Genomic DNA, 22481 nt, shown 5'->3' on the forward strand with positions numbered 1-22481 from the left:
TTCTTGTCTAAACCAACTGTTTTGTTAGGATATAATTCATGTATAATAAAATTCATTATTTTAAAATAAACAATTCAGGGGGTTTTTGCATATTCACAAGGTCGCGTAACCATCACCATTGTCTGATTCCAGAACATGTCATCACCCCAAACAGAAGCCCCGCGCCCATCAGCGCTCAGGCCCCTTTCTCCACTGCTCCGTCTCTGGCAGCCACTCACTCTCTGCCTCTCTGGACTTGCCCATTTCTGACATCTCGTAAAAACGGAACCACGCAATGCGTGGCCCTTTGAATCTCATTTCCTTCACTTGGCGTGTTTTCGAGGTTCGTTCGTGTTGTGGTTCAATCGGTATTTCGTTCCTTTTTATGTGCCGCAATCGGTTATTACTACGATTCTTGAAAAACGGTGAGACCCTAACTACATTTCCATCTCCACTTGTTGGGTGACATTACTCTCATCAGCCTTTGTCAGGACGCTCTTTGAGAAAACTTCACCAGTGAGATTCATTCTCATAAGCAGGAGTCCCTCGCTCTCAAGTAGCTCCCAATCTTAGAGGAAAGGGTCGGCGACGAGCACCTTTACTGCGGTCTCCAGGCTCTTCCCTCACCTCCACCTCGACAGCACCATGCTGGGCTCCCTCAGCCGGGCACCCCACAGGCTCCTCCTCCTTCCTCCAGGTGCCGCCTCCCCGGGGAGGGGCGGGGCTGCAGGAGGAGGAAGTGACGCACCGGAAGTGTCCCTGTTCCCCTTGCAGTAGGGGAAGGAATCAAACCCCCAAGATGGCGGCGGCGTCGGAGGAGCGGATGGCCGAGGAAGGAGGCGGCGGACACGGCGACGGCGGCTCCTCTTCGGCCGCCGGCTCTGCCCAGCGACAGCCCCCCCCGCCCCCACCCCCGCCCCCGCAGCCGGGGTCCCAGGCGCCCCCGACGCCGGCGCTGGCTCCGGACCAGCTGCCTCAAAACAACACGCTGGTAGCGCTGCCCATCGTAGCCATCGAGAACATCCTCAGCTTTATGTCCTACGACGAAACTAGCCAGCTCCGCCTGGTGAGGCCCCCGCGGGACCCCCGCCTCCCTCTCCCCCGGCCCGAGATCTGGGGAGGGGAGGGGAGGGGAGGGCGTTCCCCGGGGAGGGGCCCCCCCGCGAGCCCCGGCCGGCTCCGGGTCCCGGAGCGCGGCCCTCCCGGCCCGCACTCTTCCTCGGCGTCTGTTAGCAGGAGTGGGCTGGTTCCCCTTGCACCCTCGCTACGGGGCTGGGGGCGACATCCTGATGGAACTCCACCTTGGGGGGCTCCTTGCCTCCTGCCTGGGAGCTGGCCCGCGGCGGAGGCGTACCGGAGTTGGGCTGTCCACCTTCCACCCCGCCGTGCGTGGACCCCCGAGGGGGCTTGTCGCCTGCCTTTTGAATACCGCCTTCCTTCCTCCAGCCCGGGTTGGGGGAGAAAACTCAAAAGTAGGCAGATGATCCCAGCCAGGTTTGGTTTGTTTTGCAAGAATAACGTATTGTTCCCCCAACCACCCCAAGTTTCCTTGTTCGAGACGATAAAGTAGGGTTGCTCAGTTCCGCCAAAAACCTGGTAGGGGTTCTCAAGAATTAGAACGTGTTTCCGTGGCCTTTAACCCCAGCGCCCTAGTTGACCACTAAAGTGGAGCCCTGGGAATCGACCATCCCGGCTTTATCTCACTCTTGACACTTCCCATCCATAGTAAAGCTACTTGCCCCTTAACAGGGGCTTTTTTCTCTCGCAGTTCATTTTGTAACTAGTGATTTTCACCCACCCGCCAGCTTTAGGAGAGATTTATTTGTACCTTCAAATCACAGTAGTTCAGTCCGTGATTTTTAAAAATAATGAATTTGCCATTGGAATTTTACTTCACTCCAGAGGTTTGATGAAGTCTTAGTTTAGTCAGATATTTTGCGTCCTTTCAGTGAATTTATCTTGAAGTGGTAAAATTGAAGGAGGTGGACATTTTGAAGTGATTGCAAACCGATTCTGTGTAGAAGCGAAATCTGTGCTCGAGATTGTTTTTAAGAGGACAAAGACATATTTCTGAATGTGCTGTGTATAGCATTTTCTTATTAATCAATATGCCATATTTTAGGCTTACACTCCAGTTTAAAATTGATCATAATTGCATTCTTGAAGAAAATAATACTTACTTGTAAAAGAAAGCTTATAAATATTAATTCAAACTGATGGCCAATTTTTTTGTTGTCAACATAGCAGTTCAACCATGCCAGTGTGCAGGGATGGAAATTTCTGCAGTTGAAAATAGATATTTCAAAATTGATTCTTCCTGAATTTCCAAAACATTTCTTCTTAAAATTTCATGTAAAATCTTAAATATTCCTTTGTATTTTTACCAAGAATGGTGTTTGATCACAATTCACATTTTTCATTCATGGGGTTTGGAAACTGGGCATAACATTTGATTGAATTGAGCCATTCAGCCAGACAATGGCTTCTAAAAGCTTGGAATGTCCACAGTTCTGTTTTTTAAGTGTTGAGGAAAACTGTTTTTTTTGGTTGTTAGTCATTTGCTTTTTTAAAATTAAAATATTTTTGTTGAGGGGGAATTGTCCTAACCAGAAGTAAAACATGTCCTACCATTTATTAATTAATGGCATCTTTGTCAAGATATTCAGATGCATTCTTAATTTTTAAGCAGTTATCTCTTCTGGCCTTTTAAGGTTACAAATTTATAATTTTAAATGGTGATTTTTTTTATAAGGAGTCCCTTCTGTACCACAGCCCACCCCCAGGAAAAGATTCTGCCCCCAACATTCGCAAATGTGGTTTTTTAGTAATGGGGAACTGTTCTCTTATTCTTTACTTAAGGCTAATTGATAATTCTTAACTAGATTAAGTGGATAATCTTTTTGGAATTTGGAAGCGTCTTTGGTTTGGAAGGTACAATTCAGGTTAACATAAAAGAAAGATGTTCTTTCTTGCCACTAGGTGTCAGCTTTAATTTAATTATGATCATTTTCTGAAATTGGCAGTCCAGACAGTTCCTGGTAGATGATTCTTTCCATGCCTTTTCAAGTGGCCATTTACACCTAAAGAATTGTTTGCCAAAAAATCAAGGGACTTTAGTATATATACTGCTATCTGACACATAAACTACATAGTCCCTTTCATTGTAAGTATTTTTTTTAGTGGCATTAAGGCTGGATATGCTTGGAACGGAGCAATATTAATTAAGAACAGAATTAGTTTTCATAAAGCTAAATGGCAGCTATTTGGTAGCTGATGAGCTAGTTTATGTATTGTTCGGGTGTTTGGTGTTTTTTCTTCCTTACCAGTTTACTCACTAGGACTCAGGTCCTATTGTTAGCACCTAACTTAGGGGACAGGTACACAATCCATGTACTTATTGCTCTGTATTTTCTTTAAAATATATGCTCTAAGTAGAAATTGCTACAATATTTTTCAATTATTTGTGCAGTTTAGTTTATAATAGTCTTTGCTTCCTGTTACTATGAATAATCGAAATTTTACTCCCATCCAGTGTTTCCCAAGGGGCTGTCTGAATGCCTTATTAAATTGGATTTTTTTTTTCCTCTGGCCATTGACTATTGATCCAGAAATGTACCCAGAGCCTGGAACTCCTGGTTTTACAAAAATTGTTTCTTAAATATTTAACTACACCAATGTAAAATTATCTGGCTGAACACAATCTTTGAAGTGACAAAATGTGTACTTTGAATTGTTTTTCCTGTAAAACAGATAAATTTGTGCTGATACAGCTTTAGTATGTCACTCAGGCCCTCTTGACAGGTTTGTGAGAGACTTTGAAACAAGTGGCAAAGGTTAATAAGTGAGGTCCTACCCTTAGGGAGCAGATCAAAGCCAACTTTGAGCCTATAACTTTGCTCATGAGCACAATATCCTTTCCCACTGAAAAATAAGTACAGCAGGCTTTAAAGAGATATTTTGGAGAGATACTATCAAAGTTTTTCCTCTTTGGTTCAAGTGGAACACCTATAAATTTAAAAGAATCCTGTTAGTGCTTCAGAATATGAATTTGACTAAAGGTTAAGTTGAGAATTCTTATTATCTGGGATAAAGTTTTCTATTCAGCAACAGAATACATAAAATATGCTTTTGTCCCAAGATATTTCTCTAGAGCACTCTAGCTAGTTAAATGTTAGCTACTTATAGTTCCTTTTACATCTTTTCTTCAAATATGTTAGAAAATTCCAGTTAGAGAGTGGGGTGATTGGTAGGAAATATGAAGGAAAATGAGGAACCATGACTTCCTTTTGTTTTTAAGTAGGCAAGCTATCTTCCTCATATCTCATTCTGTAGCAAGAGTTCTCAAATTTTTGTATCAGGACACCTTTACACTATAAAAAGTTATTGGAGATTCTAAGAGCTTACCTTAGAAAATTCTAGAAAACACAGAAATATTCCATTAGCTATAAGAACAATAATGTCATCACAGGCCATGTTGCCTCTGGAAAATTCCACTGGATACCTGTGAGAGAATGAGTACAAAAAGCAAATAACTTCTTAGTATTATGAGACTAGTTTGGCTGTGCAGACCCCCTGAAAGGTTCTTGGGAACCCCAGGGGTTGCAGTATTACAGAAAATACACTCTATTGCTGATTTTTGGTTTTTTTCTCTCACCATCTCTTCGTCAGGCTGTTGAGTTTATTAAAGAGTACCTAAGTACAGGTAAGAAATTATAATCTCTTGGGGACAATTCATTGTTCCTGCTAATTCTGGTCTCACAAAGTGAAGGAGTTCAATCCATAACCTTGTCCACAGTATTGTCATTGAGACAGACGGAACACACCTCTCTTGAGTGCACTTAAAAAACCCCAGAATAACAAAAACAAAGAGTAAATATGAGAATGTTGAGGTTGATCCAGGAGGATTTAATTAGGAAAGACTTCCTCAAGATAATAAGTTTTTATTTAGCTAGTAAAGGTGGAAGAACATTCCCCGCAGAAAAAATAATGTATAAATGATGTGTAAAGTAATGAAGTAATTGGAGAAGGGTGACTTAGAGGGACTAAAATGAGCTTGAATTTGGGCGTGTGAAGTTTTAAATCTTTCCCCTCCCTACCCCCCCCAACTTTTTTATTTCACAGACTAGTTAAATTTAAACTGTTTTTGAGAACCCCCAGAGCTGACTACTTTTGGTAGGGGGAGCAAGTAAGGATATTAAAAAAAAACCAAAACAATATAATCATTTCATAAAAGAGGCACACTCTGGTAAACTCCGAGTAGTATAAATTCTTAACAAGATTGAAAGAAGTACTATATTAAAAGGATAGCCTATGTATATAAATCCAATTTCATGATGATTGAGGCTGTGAGCAAAAGATAACCTTTGATAGAAGTTTCTCCCAACCACCTATTTCTATCATCTTGCACTTCAAATTGATTGAAACAGACATCAAGCTCTTTAGTTTCCCAAATGTCTCCAGCCTCTCCAAGCACATTTTTTCCTGTTTCTCCTATCCTAGAAAATATCCCTTCCATATATATACTTTAAATGTTAGTACCTCAATGAAGCCTTCTATGATTTTTCTCTAAAATTTATTCAGGTTGTATTTCTAAGTTCCCATTGCATCATTACTGCATTTACTTATTACATTGGAATTATTGTTAGAAGAGCCTGTTTCCAACCAAATTTAAGCTTCACGAGGGTGGGAACACATCTTTTCATCATGAATCCTTACTGCCTTAGATAGTCTCTGATACAATATAAGTACTCAGTATTTGTTAAATGAATCAAGTAGTTCTTAAAACATTTCACTGCTTTTGAGTAAACAATAGAAAATATATGTCATTGTGAAATAAAAGTGTTTTCTGTATTATAATAGTGCTGAAAATCAGTTGTTTAATATTTACCTCCAACAGATTAGAAATATTTTTTTAATTTTTAAGCTTTTAGCTCACCTCAGAAGGTCTTTAACATGTTACAAGACCATTTTAAGAAAATGAATAAAGAAAACTTTTATGAGAATAAAGATTAACCGATAAGGTGATCTGAAGCCAGTATGTAATTAACAAGAGCCATTTACAATAGTGCATAAGGGCTCCTTTTGTTTTAGTCAACACTCAATTCCTTTCTTCTTCTTTTTAAGAGATGGGGTCTTACTCTGTTGCCCAGGCTGGAATGCAGTGGTGTGATCATAGCTCACTATAACCTCTAACTCTTGGGCTCAAGTGATCCTCCTGCCTCAGCCTCCTGAGTAGCTGGAACTACAGGCATGTGCCACCACAGCTGGCTAATTTTTCTTATTTTTTATAAATACAGGGTGTCACTACGTGGCCCAGGCTGGTATCAAACTGGCCCCAAGCAGTCCTCCTGTCTCAGCCTCTCAAAGTGTTGGGATTATAAGCGTGAGCCACCATGCCCAGCCCTCAATTCCTATATTAATGAGAATAATGGTAGACATTATCAAAAACTGAAAACAATCAGAAAGGTTTTCTATTTGACTTTTAGGGTACATTGTAGGAATCCTGGGAACAGACTTTTCTTCCTAATTATTTTGCTAAGGCTAATATTAAATTCATTTTCTTTCCAAGTGAATATCTAGGGAAGATACCCAGAGAATTCAAATTTTGTTGTAATTCTACCTAAAGATAATTGAGAATTACATATACATATATGTGTTGTATATGCACACACACACACACACACACACACACACACAAAATATGGTAATACAAGTGATCTTAGGCAATCCATAGAGGTAAACAGAATTTTTTATGGAGGATTAAAATATTCTTATGGAAGAAATGGCAAGTTGTATCCATATTTAGGTGAGAGAAATTAAGATGAGTTCACTGAACAAGCAAATAGGACAAGAGAAGAGCCAAATGGTTTTGGCTCATTCATTATTCATTTTTTAAATAATTTTTTCATCCATCATGAACGTTTTGCCACATTTGCTTTATCTCTTTTGCTTGTGTGCTCGCTCTCTCTCTCCCCTAATGTGTTTGTGCACGTATCCCACCCACATGATTAGTTTTACTAAACCATTTGAAAGTAAGATGTAAACAGAGTGATACAGTATTTTACCCCTAAATACTCCTTTTATGTAGTCAGTGTCATCACTTCCAAGGGATTTAACACTATAGTTCATACTTTGATTTCTCAATTATCCTCTAAACATCTTTTATAGTTCTTTGAGGGGAGGTGTCTTGAATCTAATAAAGGATTGGTCTCTTTAATCTAGAACATTGCCCCCACCTTTTTCATTCTTTCATGCCATTGACTTTTTGAAGAATGCAGGCCAGATGGCTTATAAAATGTCCTATGATTCAGATTTGTCTGTTTTTTTTTCCCCCTCATGAGTCACTTTAGTTTTATGAACTTTGGAAGAATTATAGGAAGATCTTGGTCTAGCTCCATTTGTCTAAACATTAGCAGTGTGGGGAGAATGCCTATTAATAGTCCTTAAAGTCCCTTATTACCTCAAGAAGTCCTACTTTTTAGACTGGTACCAACAGTTTCTTTAACAACAGAGACTCTAAGGATAATTATTGGCTTATCCTATGGATCACTAAGGACACAAATTAGAAGACCTGGATTCTCAGTTTGATTTTTGCCACTGAATAGTTGAATGACCCTGGACAAATCACATGATTTCCTAAGGCCTCTGTGTTCTCTCTTTAAAAAGAAAGGAAAGGTTCTGATCTTTAAGCTTCTTTCAGTTCAGAAGTCTAATAAACAGCCTAATCTTTAATACCAGCTTCTGAATTATTTGGAGAAAAACAAAAAGTTCTCAGTCATTTGAAAACTGTAGAGCACCAAATGAATACATTTTTAAAATTGGGTTTCATTACAATATTTCCTTGATTCTAAGATATAAATAGTTTCATATTTTAACCTTTTTGAAATCAGAATGCATCTTTTTTTTTTTTTTTTTGAGACAGAGTCTCACTCTGTTGCCCGGGGTAGAATGCCGTGGCATCAGCCTCGCTCACAGCAACCTCAAACTCCTGGGCTCAAGCGATCCTCCTGCCTCAGCCTCCCGAGTAGCTGGGACTACAGGCATATGCTACCACGCCAGACTAATTTTTTGGATATATTTTAGTTGTTTGGCTAATTTCTTTCTATTTTTAGTAGAGACGGGGTCTCACTCTTGCTCAGGCTGGTCTCGAACTCCTGACCTCAAACGATCCACCTGCCCTCGGCCTCCCAGAGTGCTAGGATTACAGGCGTGAGCAAAAATATTTTTGTTTTAATGAATTGAGATGTTTCTGTTAGTGATCAAGAGAATTGCATCTCATTTTTCTTGGTATTATCCATTGACTTTCGACTGTCAGAGTTGAGAATTTAGCCCTCTCTATTCCCCTGGTTTCACACACACAGACACTCCCTTTTTCTTCTTCCGATAGCACGGCGGAAGTGTATTTTTTTCCTCACATAAAGTTCAATACTGGTGTTTGTGGCAATGTGGTTATTCAGGATCAGGGCACTGGTTCTCAAAATGTGATCCAGGGACCCCAGAGGAGTTCCCAAGATCTTTTAGGGGGTCTGTAAGATCTAAAATATTTTTGTTACAGTATTAAGGTCTTATTTGTGTTTTTCACTCTTATTCTTTGACAAGTATATGTGGGTTTTTCCAGTAGCTATGTGACATGTAATGATGTCATCACACTGATAGCTCATGAAATGTGTGCTTATGTGTTCTTGTGTTTTCTAGAATTTTCTAAGGTGAGAATACATCCATAGATTGAATGCTGAAGCAGATATGAAAATTCACCTGTGTTCTATTAAACTACATATGAAAAAACTTTGCAAAAATGTAAAATAACACCATTCACTAAATATTTTGTTATGGAAAAAAAGTTATTTTTCTCTAAAAATATGTATGTTAATATGTATTGGGTTTATTGGCTTTTTTTTTTTCCCAGTAAACACTGAATAAATGTTGATAACTGGTTTAGTTTAATTAGAAATATATTCTGCCATATTTTAGAATATCACTTATTTTGAAATTGAAAAGAACTATTTTCCTTAATAACTTTTTTTGAGGTTGCTGTGAGCCAGGTGACGGAGCAACACTCTGTCCCCAAAAAAAAAAAAAAAATCCCAACTACATGGGAGGCAGAGGTGGGAAAACTGCTTGAAACTAGGAGTTGGAGACCAGCCTAGACAAGATAGCAAGATCCTATCTCTAAAAATTGAAAAAGATTAGCCAGGCATGATGGTGTGCACCTGTAGTCCCAGCTATTTGGGAGGCTGAGGTGGAAGGATCGGTTTTCATTTCAACAGCTGTTTGTCAAGCATTCATGCTTGGGTGCTGTGAGATGGAAAGAAGAATAAGACAGTCCCTAACTAATTGGCGAAGCCTTGGTAGAATTTTATCTCAGGGTCTTGCACCTCAGCATCCACCTCTGTCCAGTGAGAATTAACCTTCAAGTTGATGACTTTGAGTCTCTGTGGAATATCTCCGTGCTCAAATAGCATAAATATCTTATACTAGATATAATTAAGATAAGAAACATGCTGGGATATCTCAGAAATATAACAAATATGTGGAGCAAACTTTTCAAAATAACACTAAGGTAAAATTTATTAAACTAACAATTTTATATAGCACTTGGAAGTTCACCATGTGACTTAGCGTATTTTCTTTCATTTAATCCTAATGATATCCCTGTGATTTAGATACTATGTACATTTTACAGATGGCGGACACAGGCTTCCAAATGGTAGCTGACTTGCACCAGAATGCATATAGGTTGGACTCAAATTTAGGTGTTCCGAATTCTGATTCTGTGCTTTTTACTATATAAAAATACCATATTGCTTAAGGATTCCAAGTAGTTGATGTTCTTTTTTTTTTTTTTTTTTTTTTGTTGAGACAGAGTCTCACTTTGTTGCCCAGGCTAGAGTGAGTGCCGTGGCGTCAGCTTAGCTCACAGCAACCTCAAACTCCTGGGCTCAAGCGATCCTACTGCCTCAGCCTCCCGAGTAGCTGGGACTACAGGCATGCGCCACTATGCCCGGCTAATTTTTTCTATATAGATTTTTAGGTGTCCATATAATGTGTTTCTATTTTTAGTAGAGACGGGGTCTCGCTCAGGCTGGTCTCGAACTCCTGACCTTGAGCAATCCACCCGCCTCGGCCTCCCAGAGTGCTAGGATTACAGGCGTGAGCCACCGCGCCCGGCCAGTAGTTGATGTTCTGCTGCATGTGTTAAGATATTTTGGAGGGTAAAACATTATCTAATAAAAAGGCTTTGGTCATTATAAACTCTCCATAGTTAACCAAAATCAACAGAAGAAATAAATAAGAATTTGTGAGAGGTTAAACTTAAATTTAGATCTACATTTTTGGCTAAAAGGGAATTTTTCTTTTTTCAAACCATTAAAAACCTTTAAATATGTTGTACTGATCTTCAAGACTATGGTCTCTGACCATAATAGTGGGAATACGTTCAGAAAATTCAACATCCCTGATCACCTAAATACAAATCTGGGAACGACACCAATTGGACATCAGACTGAGGTGGGGGGTGGGGGAGGGGATGGGGGTATGCCTACACAATGAGTGCATTGCGCACCGTTTGGGGAGTGGTAACACTTGAAGGTGCTGACTCGGGAAAGGGGGGGGTGGGGAAAAAATATGAAACTGTTGTTTTTAACTTGCACTGTTCACTTAATAATTTATCATGAATATTTCCCATATTATTTCATATCATTGTACAAGAAATAATGTATACATTATGAGGACATACTGTAAAAAAAAAAAAAAAAGAACTAAAAGAAACTAGTTCTTTTAGTCAACAAAGAGGTAGAAATTATAAAAAAAAAAAAAAAAGAAAAGAAAATTCAACAAACACCTGAAGTAAATGATACTTTTGTGCCTACCCTTTATATTAATTTCTTAATAAGATATCACAGGCGTTAACATGGTATAAGGAACCCACCCACAGATGCTGATTCAAAGATTGAAACAGCACACTGGGGAACAACACTAACACTAAATTTCAGTCGTCAGTTATGGGTCTCAGTTAATTATTAATTTGGTTATTGATTTTTTTTTCTATTCTTTCTTTCCATAGGTTTGTAAAAGAATGGACTTAGTCTGCCAGAGAATGTTGAATCAGGGATTTCTGAAAGTAGAGAGATACCATAATCTATGTCAGAAACAAGTTAAAGCACAACTCCCAAGGTATGTTATGACTAGCAATGACAATAATTTACAGTTGAGGGTTTTGTTTGTTTCTTGATTTTTTTTTTTTAATCTCAGAGTTTACATCGTCATTGATTTTCAAGTTTTTGTAGCAAAAGGCACACAGATCACAATGTGATTTCTACTGTGGTTTGTCCACTGTCACCATTTTGTTGAATATTTTACTGGAGGTTCTAACAAGGAAATTAGGCAAGAAAATGAAATAAAAGGCATCCAAATGGGAAAGGAAGAAGTAAATCTCTCTCATATACAGATGATATGATCTTGTATATAAGGAACACACTAGTTGATTATTAAGGCTGATAAGTTCAGCAAGGATATAGGACATAAGATTGATCTACAGAAATTAATTGTATTTCTGTATACTAGCAATGAACAATCTGAAAATGAAATTTAAAAGACAGTTTTATTTACAGTGGTGTCAAAAAGAATAAGATACATAGTAATAAATATAACAAAAGAAGTGTGAGAACTTACACACCAAAAACTACAAAACATCATTGAAAGAAATTAAGGGAGACTTAAATAAATGGAAAGATATTCTATGTTCATGGATTAGAAGACTTCATATTGTTAAGATGGCAGTACTCCCCAAGTTAATCTAAACATTCAGTGCAGTCTCTATCAAAATCCCAGCTGTCCTTTTTTTTTTTTTTTTTTTGCAGAACTTGACACACTGATCCTAAAATTCTTGGGAGAATATAAGAGACTGAGAATAACCAAAGCAATCTTGAAAAAGGAGAATGATGTTGGAGGACTAACACTTCACAATTTCAAAACTTACTACAAAGTTATAATCAAAACAGTATGGTACTGACAAAGGAATAGACATCTAGAGCAACAAAATAGAACTGAGAGTCTGAAAAATAAACTCTTATATTTTTAGTTGATTTCAACAAGGATGCCAAGATAGTTCAATGGGGGAAAGAATAGTGTTTTCAACAAATGATGCCAGGACAGCTGGGTCTCTGCATGTAAAAGAATGGAGTTGGACCCCTTCCTCACACCATATACAGAAATTACCTAAAAAGGGATCATATTCAGGCCCTGCATTCCAGCGGGGGGGGGGGGGGGGGGAATCATAGACCTAAGTATAAATGTCAGTCCTACACTATAAAACCCTTAGAAGAAAAACAGAGTAAATCTTCATGAACTTGGATCAGGCAGTGGTTTCTTAGATATGACACCAAAAGCACAAATAGCAAAAGAAAAAAGCACACAGATTGGACTTCCTCAAAATTTAAAACTTTAAGCTGAGCACAGTGGCTCACACCTATAATCCCAGCACTTTGGGAGGCTGAGGCAGGAGGGTCACTTGAGGCGAAGAGTTAAAGACCAGCCTGGGCAACATAGTAAGACCTTGTCGCTACAAAAGATTTTTTAACTTTTGTGGCTCAAAGGACACCATTAAGAAAGTGAACAGAAAACCTACAAAATGGGAGAAAATATGTGCAAATCATACATCTGATAGGGGACTTAAATCCAGATTACACGAGGAACTCTTACAACTCAACAATAAAAAGACAACCCAATTTAAAAGTAGGCAAAGGATTTAAATGGACATTTTTCCAAAGAAGATACACTAATGGCCAATAAGCACACGAAAGATTCAACATCATTAGGGAAATGCAAATCAAAACCACCAGGAGATAATGCGTTACACCCACTAGGATGGCTAAAATAAGACAGACAGAAAATGTTGGGGAAAATGTGGACAAATTCGAATCTTCATGTGTTACTGGTGGGAATGTAAGATGGCGTAGCCACTTTAGAAAACAGTTTGGCTGTTTTCAAAAAGTTAAGCATAGAGTTACCATATGACCCAGCAGTTTCACTGCTAGGTGTATACCCAAGAGAAATGAAAACATACGTCCACACAAAAACTAGTACACAGATGTTTTCAGCAGCATTATTTACAAATGGCCAAAAAGTAGAAACAACCCAAGTGTCCATCAGCTGATAAACAGATAAACAAAATGATGTAACGGAATATTATTCAGCAATGAAAGGTACATGCTACAACATGAATGAACCTTGAGAACTGTGCTAAATGAAAGAAGCCAGAAACATAAGGCTATATAGTACATAGTTCCATTTATCTGAAATAAGCAGATCCATAGATACAGCAAGTAAATGAGTAGTTGCCAAGAGCTGGGAGAATGGGAGTGACTGATAATGGTTACGGGCTTGCTTTTTGTGGGGATGAAATGTTCTAAAATTAGATAGTGGTAGTTACTGTACAACTCTGTGAATATACTAAATACCACTAAATTGTATACTTTAAAATAATTTTATTATATGTGAATTATTTCTCAAATAGTTAAAAAAGTTTAAAGGTACTGTATTTTATGGGCAAAGACACCTAGTCTCTTGCCTATATGTCCATGTGTAAACTTTCATTTATATAATTTCTCTGATTCTAATAGTCATTAGGCTCGATACAGCCAAAAAACAAAACAACAAAAAAAATTCTTTTTTAAAACAAAGTTCTTTCCAAATATTTTGTCACTGAATACTAGTTGTTGGCAAGGATTTCTGGGCATAGTGATTCATTCCTCATTACAGTTAAATTACAACCCAATTGTAGATTTCTAAACTAGCATGTAAAAGGCTATTTCATTAAGGCATTTTGATTGCTTAACATTTTAGTCCCACGGTATTGCTTTAATGGTTGCTTTTTTAAATTATTGTCATAGGAGAGAATCAGAAAGGAGAAACCACTCATTAGCTCGTCATGCAGACATTCTCGCTGCTGTTGAAACAAGGCTGTCACTATTAAATATGACTTTCATGAAGTATGTGGATTCAAATCTCTGTTGCTTCATCCCAGGAAAGGTAAAACAGAATTGCTTACCTAGAACAGCCAGATTACCCTGTGTGAATGTATTATGAAGTTATAAAGTGATTTTTGAAATGTTAGAATTGTTCCTGCTTCTCTGAATGAGTTTTTATGAATGGGTTTCTTTAGCTTCTGTACAGTTATCAACATAAATATATATCATTTATGTGATCTTCATATTTGAAATTCTAAATAAGAAACATACAGTAGAAGTCCTAATATTCTTTAGAGAAGTTTTTGTTAAGTGTTCATACTCAAGAAAAAAATTTTCAGCTTTTACCTTTTGTTAAGAGGGTAGACAACATAGGTATTGTCCCTGTCCCTGCCTTCAAGGTTGTTATAATTTGGGGGAAGTGGAATAGGAGGGACAAACTGGGTTTTATTAAGTCAATAAGAACCCCAGCATTCAGCAGGCTACTTGTATCTTCAGTAGTACCCCAGTTCTTGAATTAAGTATAAATTCAGATGAGTTTTGTCTGTATTTTTTTATATGGAAGTGGTAGAAATTAAAAAGCTCATTTTGCTACTTGGTTGATGCTAGCAAAAGATTCCCTTAACATGGTTGGAGCTAATTAATACCTAGTCAAATTTGAATGTTCTCTTTTTGTTATATCCATAGATAATTTACATTGGCAATATTTAATATGTACTTTCTCCACTTTCAGTTTTCTTTGACATTTATTCTGGGAGGGAATTTCATTTCTTATAATTTTATTTGAAATATTCTTTGGTATATCTCATTTTTCCTCACATAACCTACAAATGCTTTTTGTAGGGTACTATAAAAGGGTGACCAGTTAAGAAACTTTAGATTCTGATTCTTATGCCAGATTTTATCCAAATCTGATTTATAGGCCTTAACTCTTAAGTGTTCCTGAAAAGTTTTTGAACCAGTATAGGTTTTATTTTTCTTCTGCAAACATGCACTTAACTGGAAATCACCCCCCAAAAAAAAACCCAATAATTTTTATTTTTATTCAGATATGTGTCCTATCATACTTAATTCAGCTTGGGTTATTTTTTTTTTTTTTTACGTGCCTTCTTTGAAGTTGGGAGAGGGAAAAAAATAGAAAAAAAAAAGTGCCTTCTTTATTGCTTACATATTGTCTAAAACAACATCATGTATACTCAGAATATTAATTTTTATATAGCAGGTACTTTGTAGCTTACTTAGACTAAATTAAACTGCTAACTTAACATGGTTTGCAGTATTTGGATTGTACTTTTCATCCTTAAACTTTTCACGTTCTTTCTTTAAAACATAAGGATGTGACATTTAATTTCCACATGCTGACAAAAGAACATTATACAAAATAATTTTCTTTCAGTCTGACATCTAGTCTTGGTTTAGTATACGATTTCTGTCATAGGTTATTCTTGTCTTCCCCAAGATCTTGCCCCTGGGTTACACTTAAAAGTTCAGGAGCTTTTATATTAATACTTTGTTAAGATTACTCACTTTTGAGGTCTTTGTTTTCTTTTTTTTTTTTTTTTTTTTTTTTTTGTTGAGACAGAGTCTCACTTTGTTGCCCAGGCTAGAGTGAGTGCCGTGGCGTCAGCTTAACTCACAGCAACCTCAAACTCCTGGGCTCAAGCGATCCTACTGCCTCAGCCTCCCGAGTAGCTGGGACTACAGGCATGCGCCACTATGCCCGGCTAATTTTTTCTATATAGATTTTTAGGTGTCCATATAATGTCTTTCTATTTTTTGTAGAGACGGGGTCTCGCTCAGGCTGGTCTCGAACTCCTGACCTTGAGCAATCCACCCGCCTCGGCCTCCCAGAGTGCTAGGATTACAGGCGTGAGCCACCGCGCCCGGCCTGTTTTCTTTTTAATAGCAAGACACATCCCACCTTATGCAAACTTTTGTGGTATTATGTAGAGTATATCCATTTTGTTAAATTTAGGTTTAGGTCTATAGAAAGCATTTTATTTCACAAATTACTTAAGTGAATCTGGTAATAATGACAAGTGATAGCGATGTTATAGTTTAAATTAGATTGCCAGATACGTACCAGAATTTTGGACCTTTAAACTAGTAATTGGAAAAAAGGTTATTTTTAAAATATTCTCTGGTAGAGCAATCATATTTACTCTTGGTAGGTTAAAGATGGCAGATTGAATATAGATTTTCCTCTAATTCCTCTCAAAAGCTCACTCAAATAGAAATGAGCTCATTTTAAAAAGGAAAAGAAAGAAAGCCACATGATTGATGAGATCAGAAGAGACAATAGCAATAAAATTTGGCAAGCCGGAAAGTAGAGGGACAAATGGGAACTGAGAAAGTTAAATTCTAAACTGGCAGCGGGGAAGCCAAGAAGTAACCCGGTCTGCACAACCGAGAGCTCCAGGCCCCTGTGAGAGGGGGACTGAGAACAGGAGGGTTGGTGGAGAGTCTGTATTGGAGAATGATTTAAACCTACAGGTCCCCTCTCCAGTTTCACTGAGTCCCTTCTACTCAGTGAAAACCAAAGGCTCGCTCACTGGAGGAGTTAAAATGGGGTCTCTTGACAGGAAGACTGCATTGATCGTGAGGACGTTAAAGGGAAATCGGTGTAAAGAATTCAGGGATTGGGAGGTTGCCACTGTTACCTAGGGCAAGGATCAGTGGGCTTCTGTGGTTAAAGGCAAGATAGGAAAGACGTTTGGCTTATGGGCCATATGGTCTCTGTCACAACTTTGCAACTCTGAGAAACAGCCAGGGACGGCACGTAGTAAATAAACGGGAATGCCTGTGTTCCGGCGAAACTTTATTTACACAAATAGGCACAGGCCAAATAGAGCCATAGTTGGCCAACCCTGACTACCACATTGATATTCCATTCATCTTCTCTCAGAACTGAGATGTTACAGATTATCGGCTTACTCCTGTTATGTTTCTTGAATCTTCTGTCTGACATGTGGGAGCTGCACTTTTTTACAGTTAAGCTCATGTCAGTATCAGCAGTTCACACATACAGAGGCACAGCTACACGTAACACTGGGCAACCAGCCATTCTGAAAAACAGAAAAATGAAAAAAGGGCCAGGCGCAGTGGCTCACGCCTGTAATCCCAGCACTCTGGGAGGCTGAGGTAGGGAGGATCGCTTGAGCTCAGGAGTTTAAGACCAGCCTGAGCAAGAGCAAGACCCCATGTCTACAAAAAATAGAAAAATTAGCTGGGCCTGTTGGCGTGTGCCTGCAGTCCCAGCTACTCCCCAGGTACTTGGGAGGCTGAGGCAGGAGGATCACTGAAGGCCAGGAGTTTGAGGTTGCAGTAAACTTTGATGACATCAGTGCACTCTAGTAGGGCGACAGAGCAAGACTCTGTCTCCAAAAAAAGTAAAAAATAAATAGAAATGAAAAAAGACATGGACAGTCCCTGTTCTTAATCATTGCTAGTAGCCCAGGTAACCCTTTTGTTCTTAGGGAAACACAGCAGTCTCCAAAAGTTAGGGTTTTTACATCGTGAATGACTGTACAGTACTGAAGCTGGATTTCCCTGAACAGACTTAAAATCTACATGTTAGGTATTGCTGGTTTTTAATGTTTTGGGAGAGAAAACTGGTGGTGGTGTATTTTTTATTCCTTGTTTTGTAATTTCAAATTTACAAAAAATTGCAAGACTAGTACAAGGGATTCCTGTATATCTTTTATCCAGATTTAGCAATTTGCTTTTGTCCCGTTTGCTCTTGTTCTTTATATATACATTTATGTTTTCCTGAACCATTTGAAAGTAAGTTGGAGATACTGTGCTCCCTGATGCCCAAATCAGTGTATTTCCTAAGAACTAGGACATGTTACTTAACCACAGTACAGATAGCAATTGGGGTTTGGAGGATTAAAAATAATGATTGGGTTGGGTTTGGGCAATCTCCAGCCTCTACCCCGGCTCCCGTAACAGAATTTAATTTCTTAATTTAGTCCTCTAGTTTCTTTAGCAATTTGTATGTCCCTGTTTGTGTTACTATCACTTGTCTACACATGTATCTCCCCAGTTACACTGTGATTTCTTCTAGGGCAGGAGCTATGTTTTATTCATCCTCATTTCTTAGCCCTAGCACAGTACCTGGTTCCTAAAAGATGCTTAATAAATATAAGTATGAAGTATTGTAACAAGCCCAGAAGCCATGTGTTATAGATGATAATTTTATCAATGGCCAATACATCGGTTAAATCACCCATAGGTCTCTACAGGAATTGCAGAACAAGCAGTCACTTCCTATATTTAGGTACTTTCTTTTTAAAAAAAAAAAAAAAAATCGAAAGTGCTAATGAGAATTTATTATTTTAGGTGATTGATGAGATTTATCGTGTGTTGAGATATGTCAATTCTACCAGAGCCCCTCAACGAGCTCATGAAGTACTTCAAGAATTAAGGGACATTTCTTCCATGGCAATGGAATACTTTGATGAAAAGATTGTTCCAATTCTAAAGAGGAAATTACCTGGATCAGATGTGTCTGGAAGACTCATGGGCTCTCCTCCAGGTATCTCTTATTTATAATATGCTCACTTTATAATAATGTTTGTACATAGTTTCATAACTTGCTTCTTTTTTTTCCCACTTAACCATACATCTCAAACTTTTCTGTGTCAATAAATATTTATTTGCAACATCACTTAATGACAGAATGGATTATAGATTAGAACTGTTAGGAACATTTGTTGTTTCTAGTTTTACAATATTTAACCTATACTCTGAAGAACAATCTGAACAATCTTATGGCTAAATCTTTGCACATATCCACAAGTATTCACTTATAAAAAATTTGTTAGGCCGGGCGCAGTGGCTCACGCCTGTAATCCTAGCACTCTGGGAGGCCGAGGCAGGTGGATTGTTTGAGCTCAGGAGTTCGAGACCAGCCTGAGCAAGAGCGTGACCCCGTCTCTACTAAAAACAGAAAGAAATTAGCGGCCCAACTAAAAATATGTAGAAAAGATTAGCCGGGCATGGTGGCGCATGCCTGTAGTCCCAGCTACTAGGGAGGCTGAGGCAGTAGGATCGCTTGAGCCCAGGAGTTTGAGGTTGCTGTGAGCTAGGATGATGCCACGGCACTCTAGCCTGGGCAACAGAGCAAGACTGGTGTCTCAAAAAATAAAAATTTAAAAAAAAATTGGTTTCAAGTAGAATTGTGAGTGAAAAGTTATATATAGATGCTCCTTGACTAACAATGGGATTACATTCAGATAAGCCCATTGTAAGTTGAAAACATCATAAATCAAAAATGCATTTAATGCACCTAACCTACTGAACATCATAGCTTAGCCTAGCCTACCTTAAACATGCTCAGAAAACTCACTATAGCCTGCAGTTGGACAAAATCATCTAACAGAAAGCCTATTTTATAATAAAGCATTGACTGTCTCACGTAATTTATTGAATACTGTACTGAGAGAGAAAAACAGGATGGTTGTATGGGTACTCAACATACAGTTTCTACTGAATGTGTGGCACTTTTGTAACATTATAAAGTCAAAAATATCCTAAGCCAAACCATTTTAAGTTGGGGACCATCCATCTGTATGTTTGATTTATGTTTTTGATGAGTTAATTCATTTTTTAAAAACCAGTATACTAGCTAAAACCCAAAAAACTCTTCCATGGAAATAGTCAGTGAATTCAGAGTGTCTTAATGCTGCTCTAAAAGATAGGACTTCATCTGTGGTAGCTATTTTGCAAAAGATCCTAGAGATTTGATCCTCGAGATTTCAGCCCTTATCCTGCTAACAGACTAAATTATTCAGTGGCCTAAACTCTTTAAGTTAGGAAGAACTATTTAGTAAAACTTCTTGTTTTGTTCAGAGTAGTTAACTCCCTGTAATACTCAGTGGGGCCACTGAGTGGCTCTCTGTCGGTTAATAATAAAGCCTACACGTACGTCTAAGCGTTAATGCATCTGTTATTTATTGAGTACCTGTCGTGCGCACAGCACTGTACTGAGTCCTGTGGAGACTAAAAAGAAGTGTAATACGTGGTGTCTGCTCTCGAGGATCTTACTGTTTCAAAAGGTAAGACGTATCCAGACTCAGAGTTAAGTTATCACAGGCAAGAGAAATGTTGTAAGGCAGCGTCCAACTAAATGCCAGATGCGTAGCTAAGACAAAATCTTAAAGTAGATAATATCACTGTGGCTGATCCTCATCTGAGCCTTGGTATGTGAGTAGAAGTTGGATAAGGACAAGCAGAGAGGGAACAAAGAACATGTCAGTCAAGGAAAACATAGTTACCGAGATACGCAAGGAGAAAATTAGCATGATGGGTTTGGGGTATGAATGGATCCACCTGGGTCTTTTAGAAAACCTTCAATAGATAAGGTTAAAAAAAAAAAGATAGGTTCCTAGTTTAAACTGGTGGTTTTTATGCCCATGTTACATTTTGATTATTCCTAAAAGAGAACAGGTCCAAAGCCTTACTGCACCATGTCAGAAATTCTTCATGATCATAATGTGTGATGTAGCCCACTCTTTGATAGAGTCTCCTACTGTTTGGCTAAAGTTGAAGCCTTTGCCTATATAATTAGGTGCAAAGTGAACTTAAGAACATGATACAGGTTGAGTATTCTTTATCAGAAATTCTTGGGAGCAGAAATGTTTCCAATTTCAGATTTTTAGATTTTGGAATATTTGCATCACAGTTACTAGTTGAGCATCCCTAATTCAAAGATCCAGAACGCTCCAGGGAATGTTACCCTTGTGCATCACGTCAGCTCTCAAAAAGTCTTAGATTTTGGAGCATTTCAGATTTCACATTTTTTGGATTAGAGATGTTTAACCTATAGGTCTGTACTTTTAACTTGAATGTTTATGCTTATTTATGTGAATAAGATAGAAAACAATTCTAATTTTACTATTTGTATTCTTACTAGGTCCTAAAAATGTTCTATAATATTTTAAATCCAAGTTTATGCCATTAATGTACTTCTTCATTTTCTGGCATTCTCCGCAGGAGAATCAGAATTTAAACTCATTAATAGTTAAAACAATGTGTCTGATTAACCCATTAGACCAAGTGGATTGCAAAGAAGAAATTATCAAAAGTTGATATCATAAGTATATCCCATTTTAAAATAAGTTTAACTGGCCAGGCGCGGTGGCTCATATCCCTGTAATCCTAGCACTCTGGGAGGCCAAGGCAGGTGGATCGCTCGAGGTCAGGAGTTCGAGACCAGCCTGAGCAAGAGCGAGACCCCATCTCTACTAAAAATAGAAAGAAATTATCTAGACAACTAAAAATATATATAGAAAAATTAGCCGGGCATGGTGGCACATGCCTGTAGTCCCAGCTATTCAGGTGGCTGCGGCAGGAGGATCGCTTGAGCCCAGGAGTTTGAGGTTGCTGTGAGCTAGGCTGACGCCACGATACTCTAGCCTGGGCAACAGAGTGGGACTCTGTCTCAAAAAAAATAAAAATAAAAATAAAAAATAAAAAACATTAGTTTAAGTATTATTGGTAGGGAACCATTTTAAGTGACCCTTTTAAACTACTTCTCCACAGTTCCGGGACCATCTGCAGCGCTGACAACAATGCAGCTCTTCTCCAAGCAAAACCCCTCAAGACAAGAGGTTACCAAACTCCAGCAGCAGGTTAAAACGAATGGTGCTGGCGTGACTGTTCTCAGGCGTGAAATTTCTGAGCTTCGCACCAAGGTGCAAGAACAGCAGAAACAGCTTCAAGACCAAGATCAGAAACTGCTAGAACAGACCCAGATCATAGGTGAACAGAACGCACGGTTGGCAGAGCTGGAACGCAAACTCCGAGAAGTAATGGAAAGTGCAGTGGGAAACTCCTCAGGGTCTGGGCAGAATGAGGAGTCTCCTCGGAAACGGAAAAAGGCCGTGGAAGCCATAGACTCTCTTAGGAAATCTAAACGTCTTCGGAATAGAAAGTAAATTGGAATGTGGTTCTAGCTCCAGAGGAAGACATGGCTGAGTGGCTTAAGCAGTTACGCGTGGCAGGATACTGTGAGCAACAAGGTGTCCCCTAAGGCTTCTAGGCTTCCAGAACCCAGCTTGAACTCTTGCCATTGGGACAGTCTTTTCCCGCTTCTCCTGGTTGAACTGATGCACAGAGTCTTTTTACTTTGCAATAGATTTGTACTAACCAGACCTGTTCTATCATGTTTTGAGGAGTTAACTTTTTTCTGTGCAGATAATGTTTAAAGTAAGTTAATTTGTTTCTGCATATATGCACATTACGTGTAAGGATCTTAAACCCCAGTCTTGACAGACTAGAAGTTAAGTTTAATACAGAAAATGTCCTGTTCACTTGAAAGAAAAGATCTACTTTTTAAATGGACACTATCTTGTTTTTTTTTTTTAAAGTTGTCTTTTTGTTATAAGTGACCTTTGTCTGGAATGTCTGAAGAGTACTTAATGCTTTTTGGTATTGAAGGTAATGGGTAACTAAAACGGACTTGCGTAGTACTGACTGTAGAAGGAGCCTCTACAGTATTGACTATATATTTTTATAAACTACTGGCAAGGGACT

At 38.4% G+C, this 22481-nt stretch overlaps 1 protein-coding gene across 4 annotated transcripts; it reads left to right on the forward strand.

Moving 5' to 3' along the window:
• The first annotated feature begins 759 nt into the window (after window positions 1-759).
• FBXO28 (F-box protein 28) lies at window positions 760-21960 on the forward strand. Of its 4 annotated transcripts, none has more exons than XR_011235174.1 (6): window positions 779-1045; window positions 11042-11151; window positions 13869-14007; window positions 18285-18480; window positions 19906-20002; window positions 21489-21541. XR_011235174.1 is itself a non-coding variant. In XM_069484503.1 (5 exons), exons 1-5 carry the CDS (start codon window positions 779-781, stop codon window positions 21881-21883), a joined length of 1107 nt encoding a protein of 368 aa, XP_069340604.1. In that variant the 5' UTR covers window positions 760-778; the 3' UTR covers window positions 21884-21960. The 4 variants fall into 4 exon arrangements, 2 of the variants coding, with proteins under 2 accessions (XP_069340604.1, XP_069340605.1); XR_011235175.1 differs by having other exon boundaries at window positions 19924-20002; XM_069484503.1 differs by lacking the exon at window positions 19906-20002 and having other exon boundaries at window positions 760-1045; window positions 21489-21960.
• Window positions 21961-22481: the final 521 nt, after the last annotated feature.

The sequence above is a fragment of the Eulemur rufifrons genome, chromosome 11, assembly GCF_041146395.1.
Source record: "Eulemur rufifrons isolate Redbay chromosome 11, OSU_ERuf_1, whole genome shotgun sequence".
Taxonomy (NCBI): domain Eukaryota; kingdom Metazoa; phylum Chordata; class Mammalia; order Primates; family Lemuridae; genus Eulemur; species Eulemur rufifrons.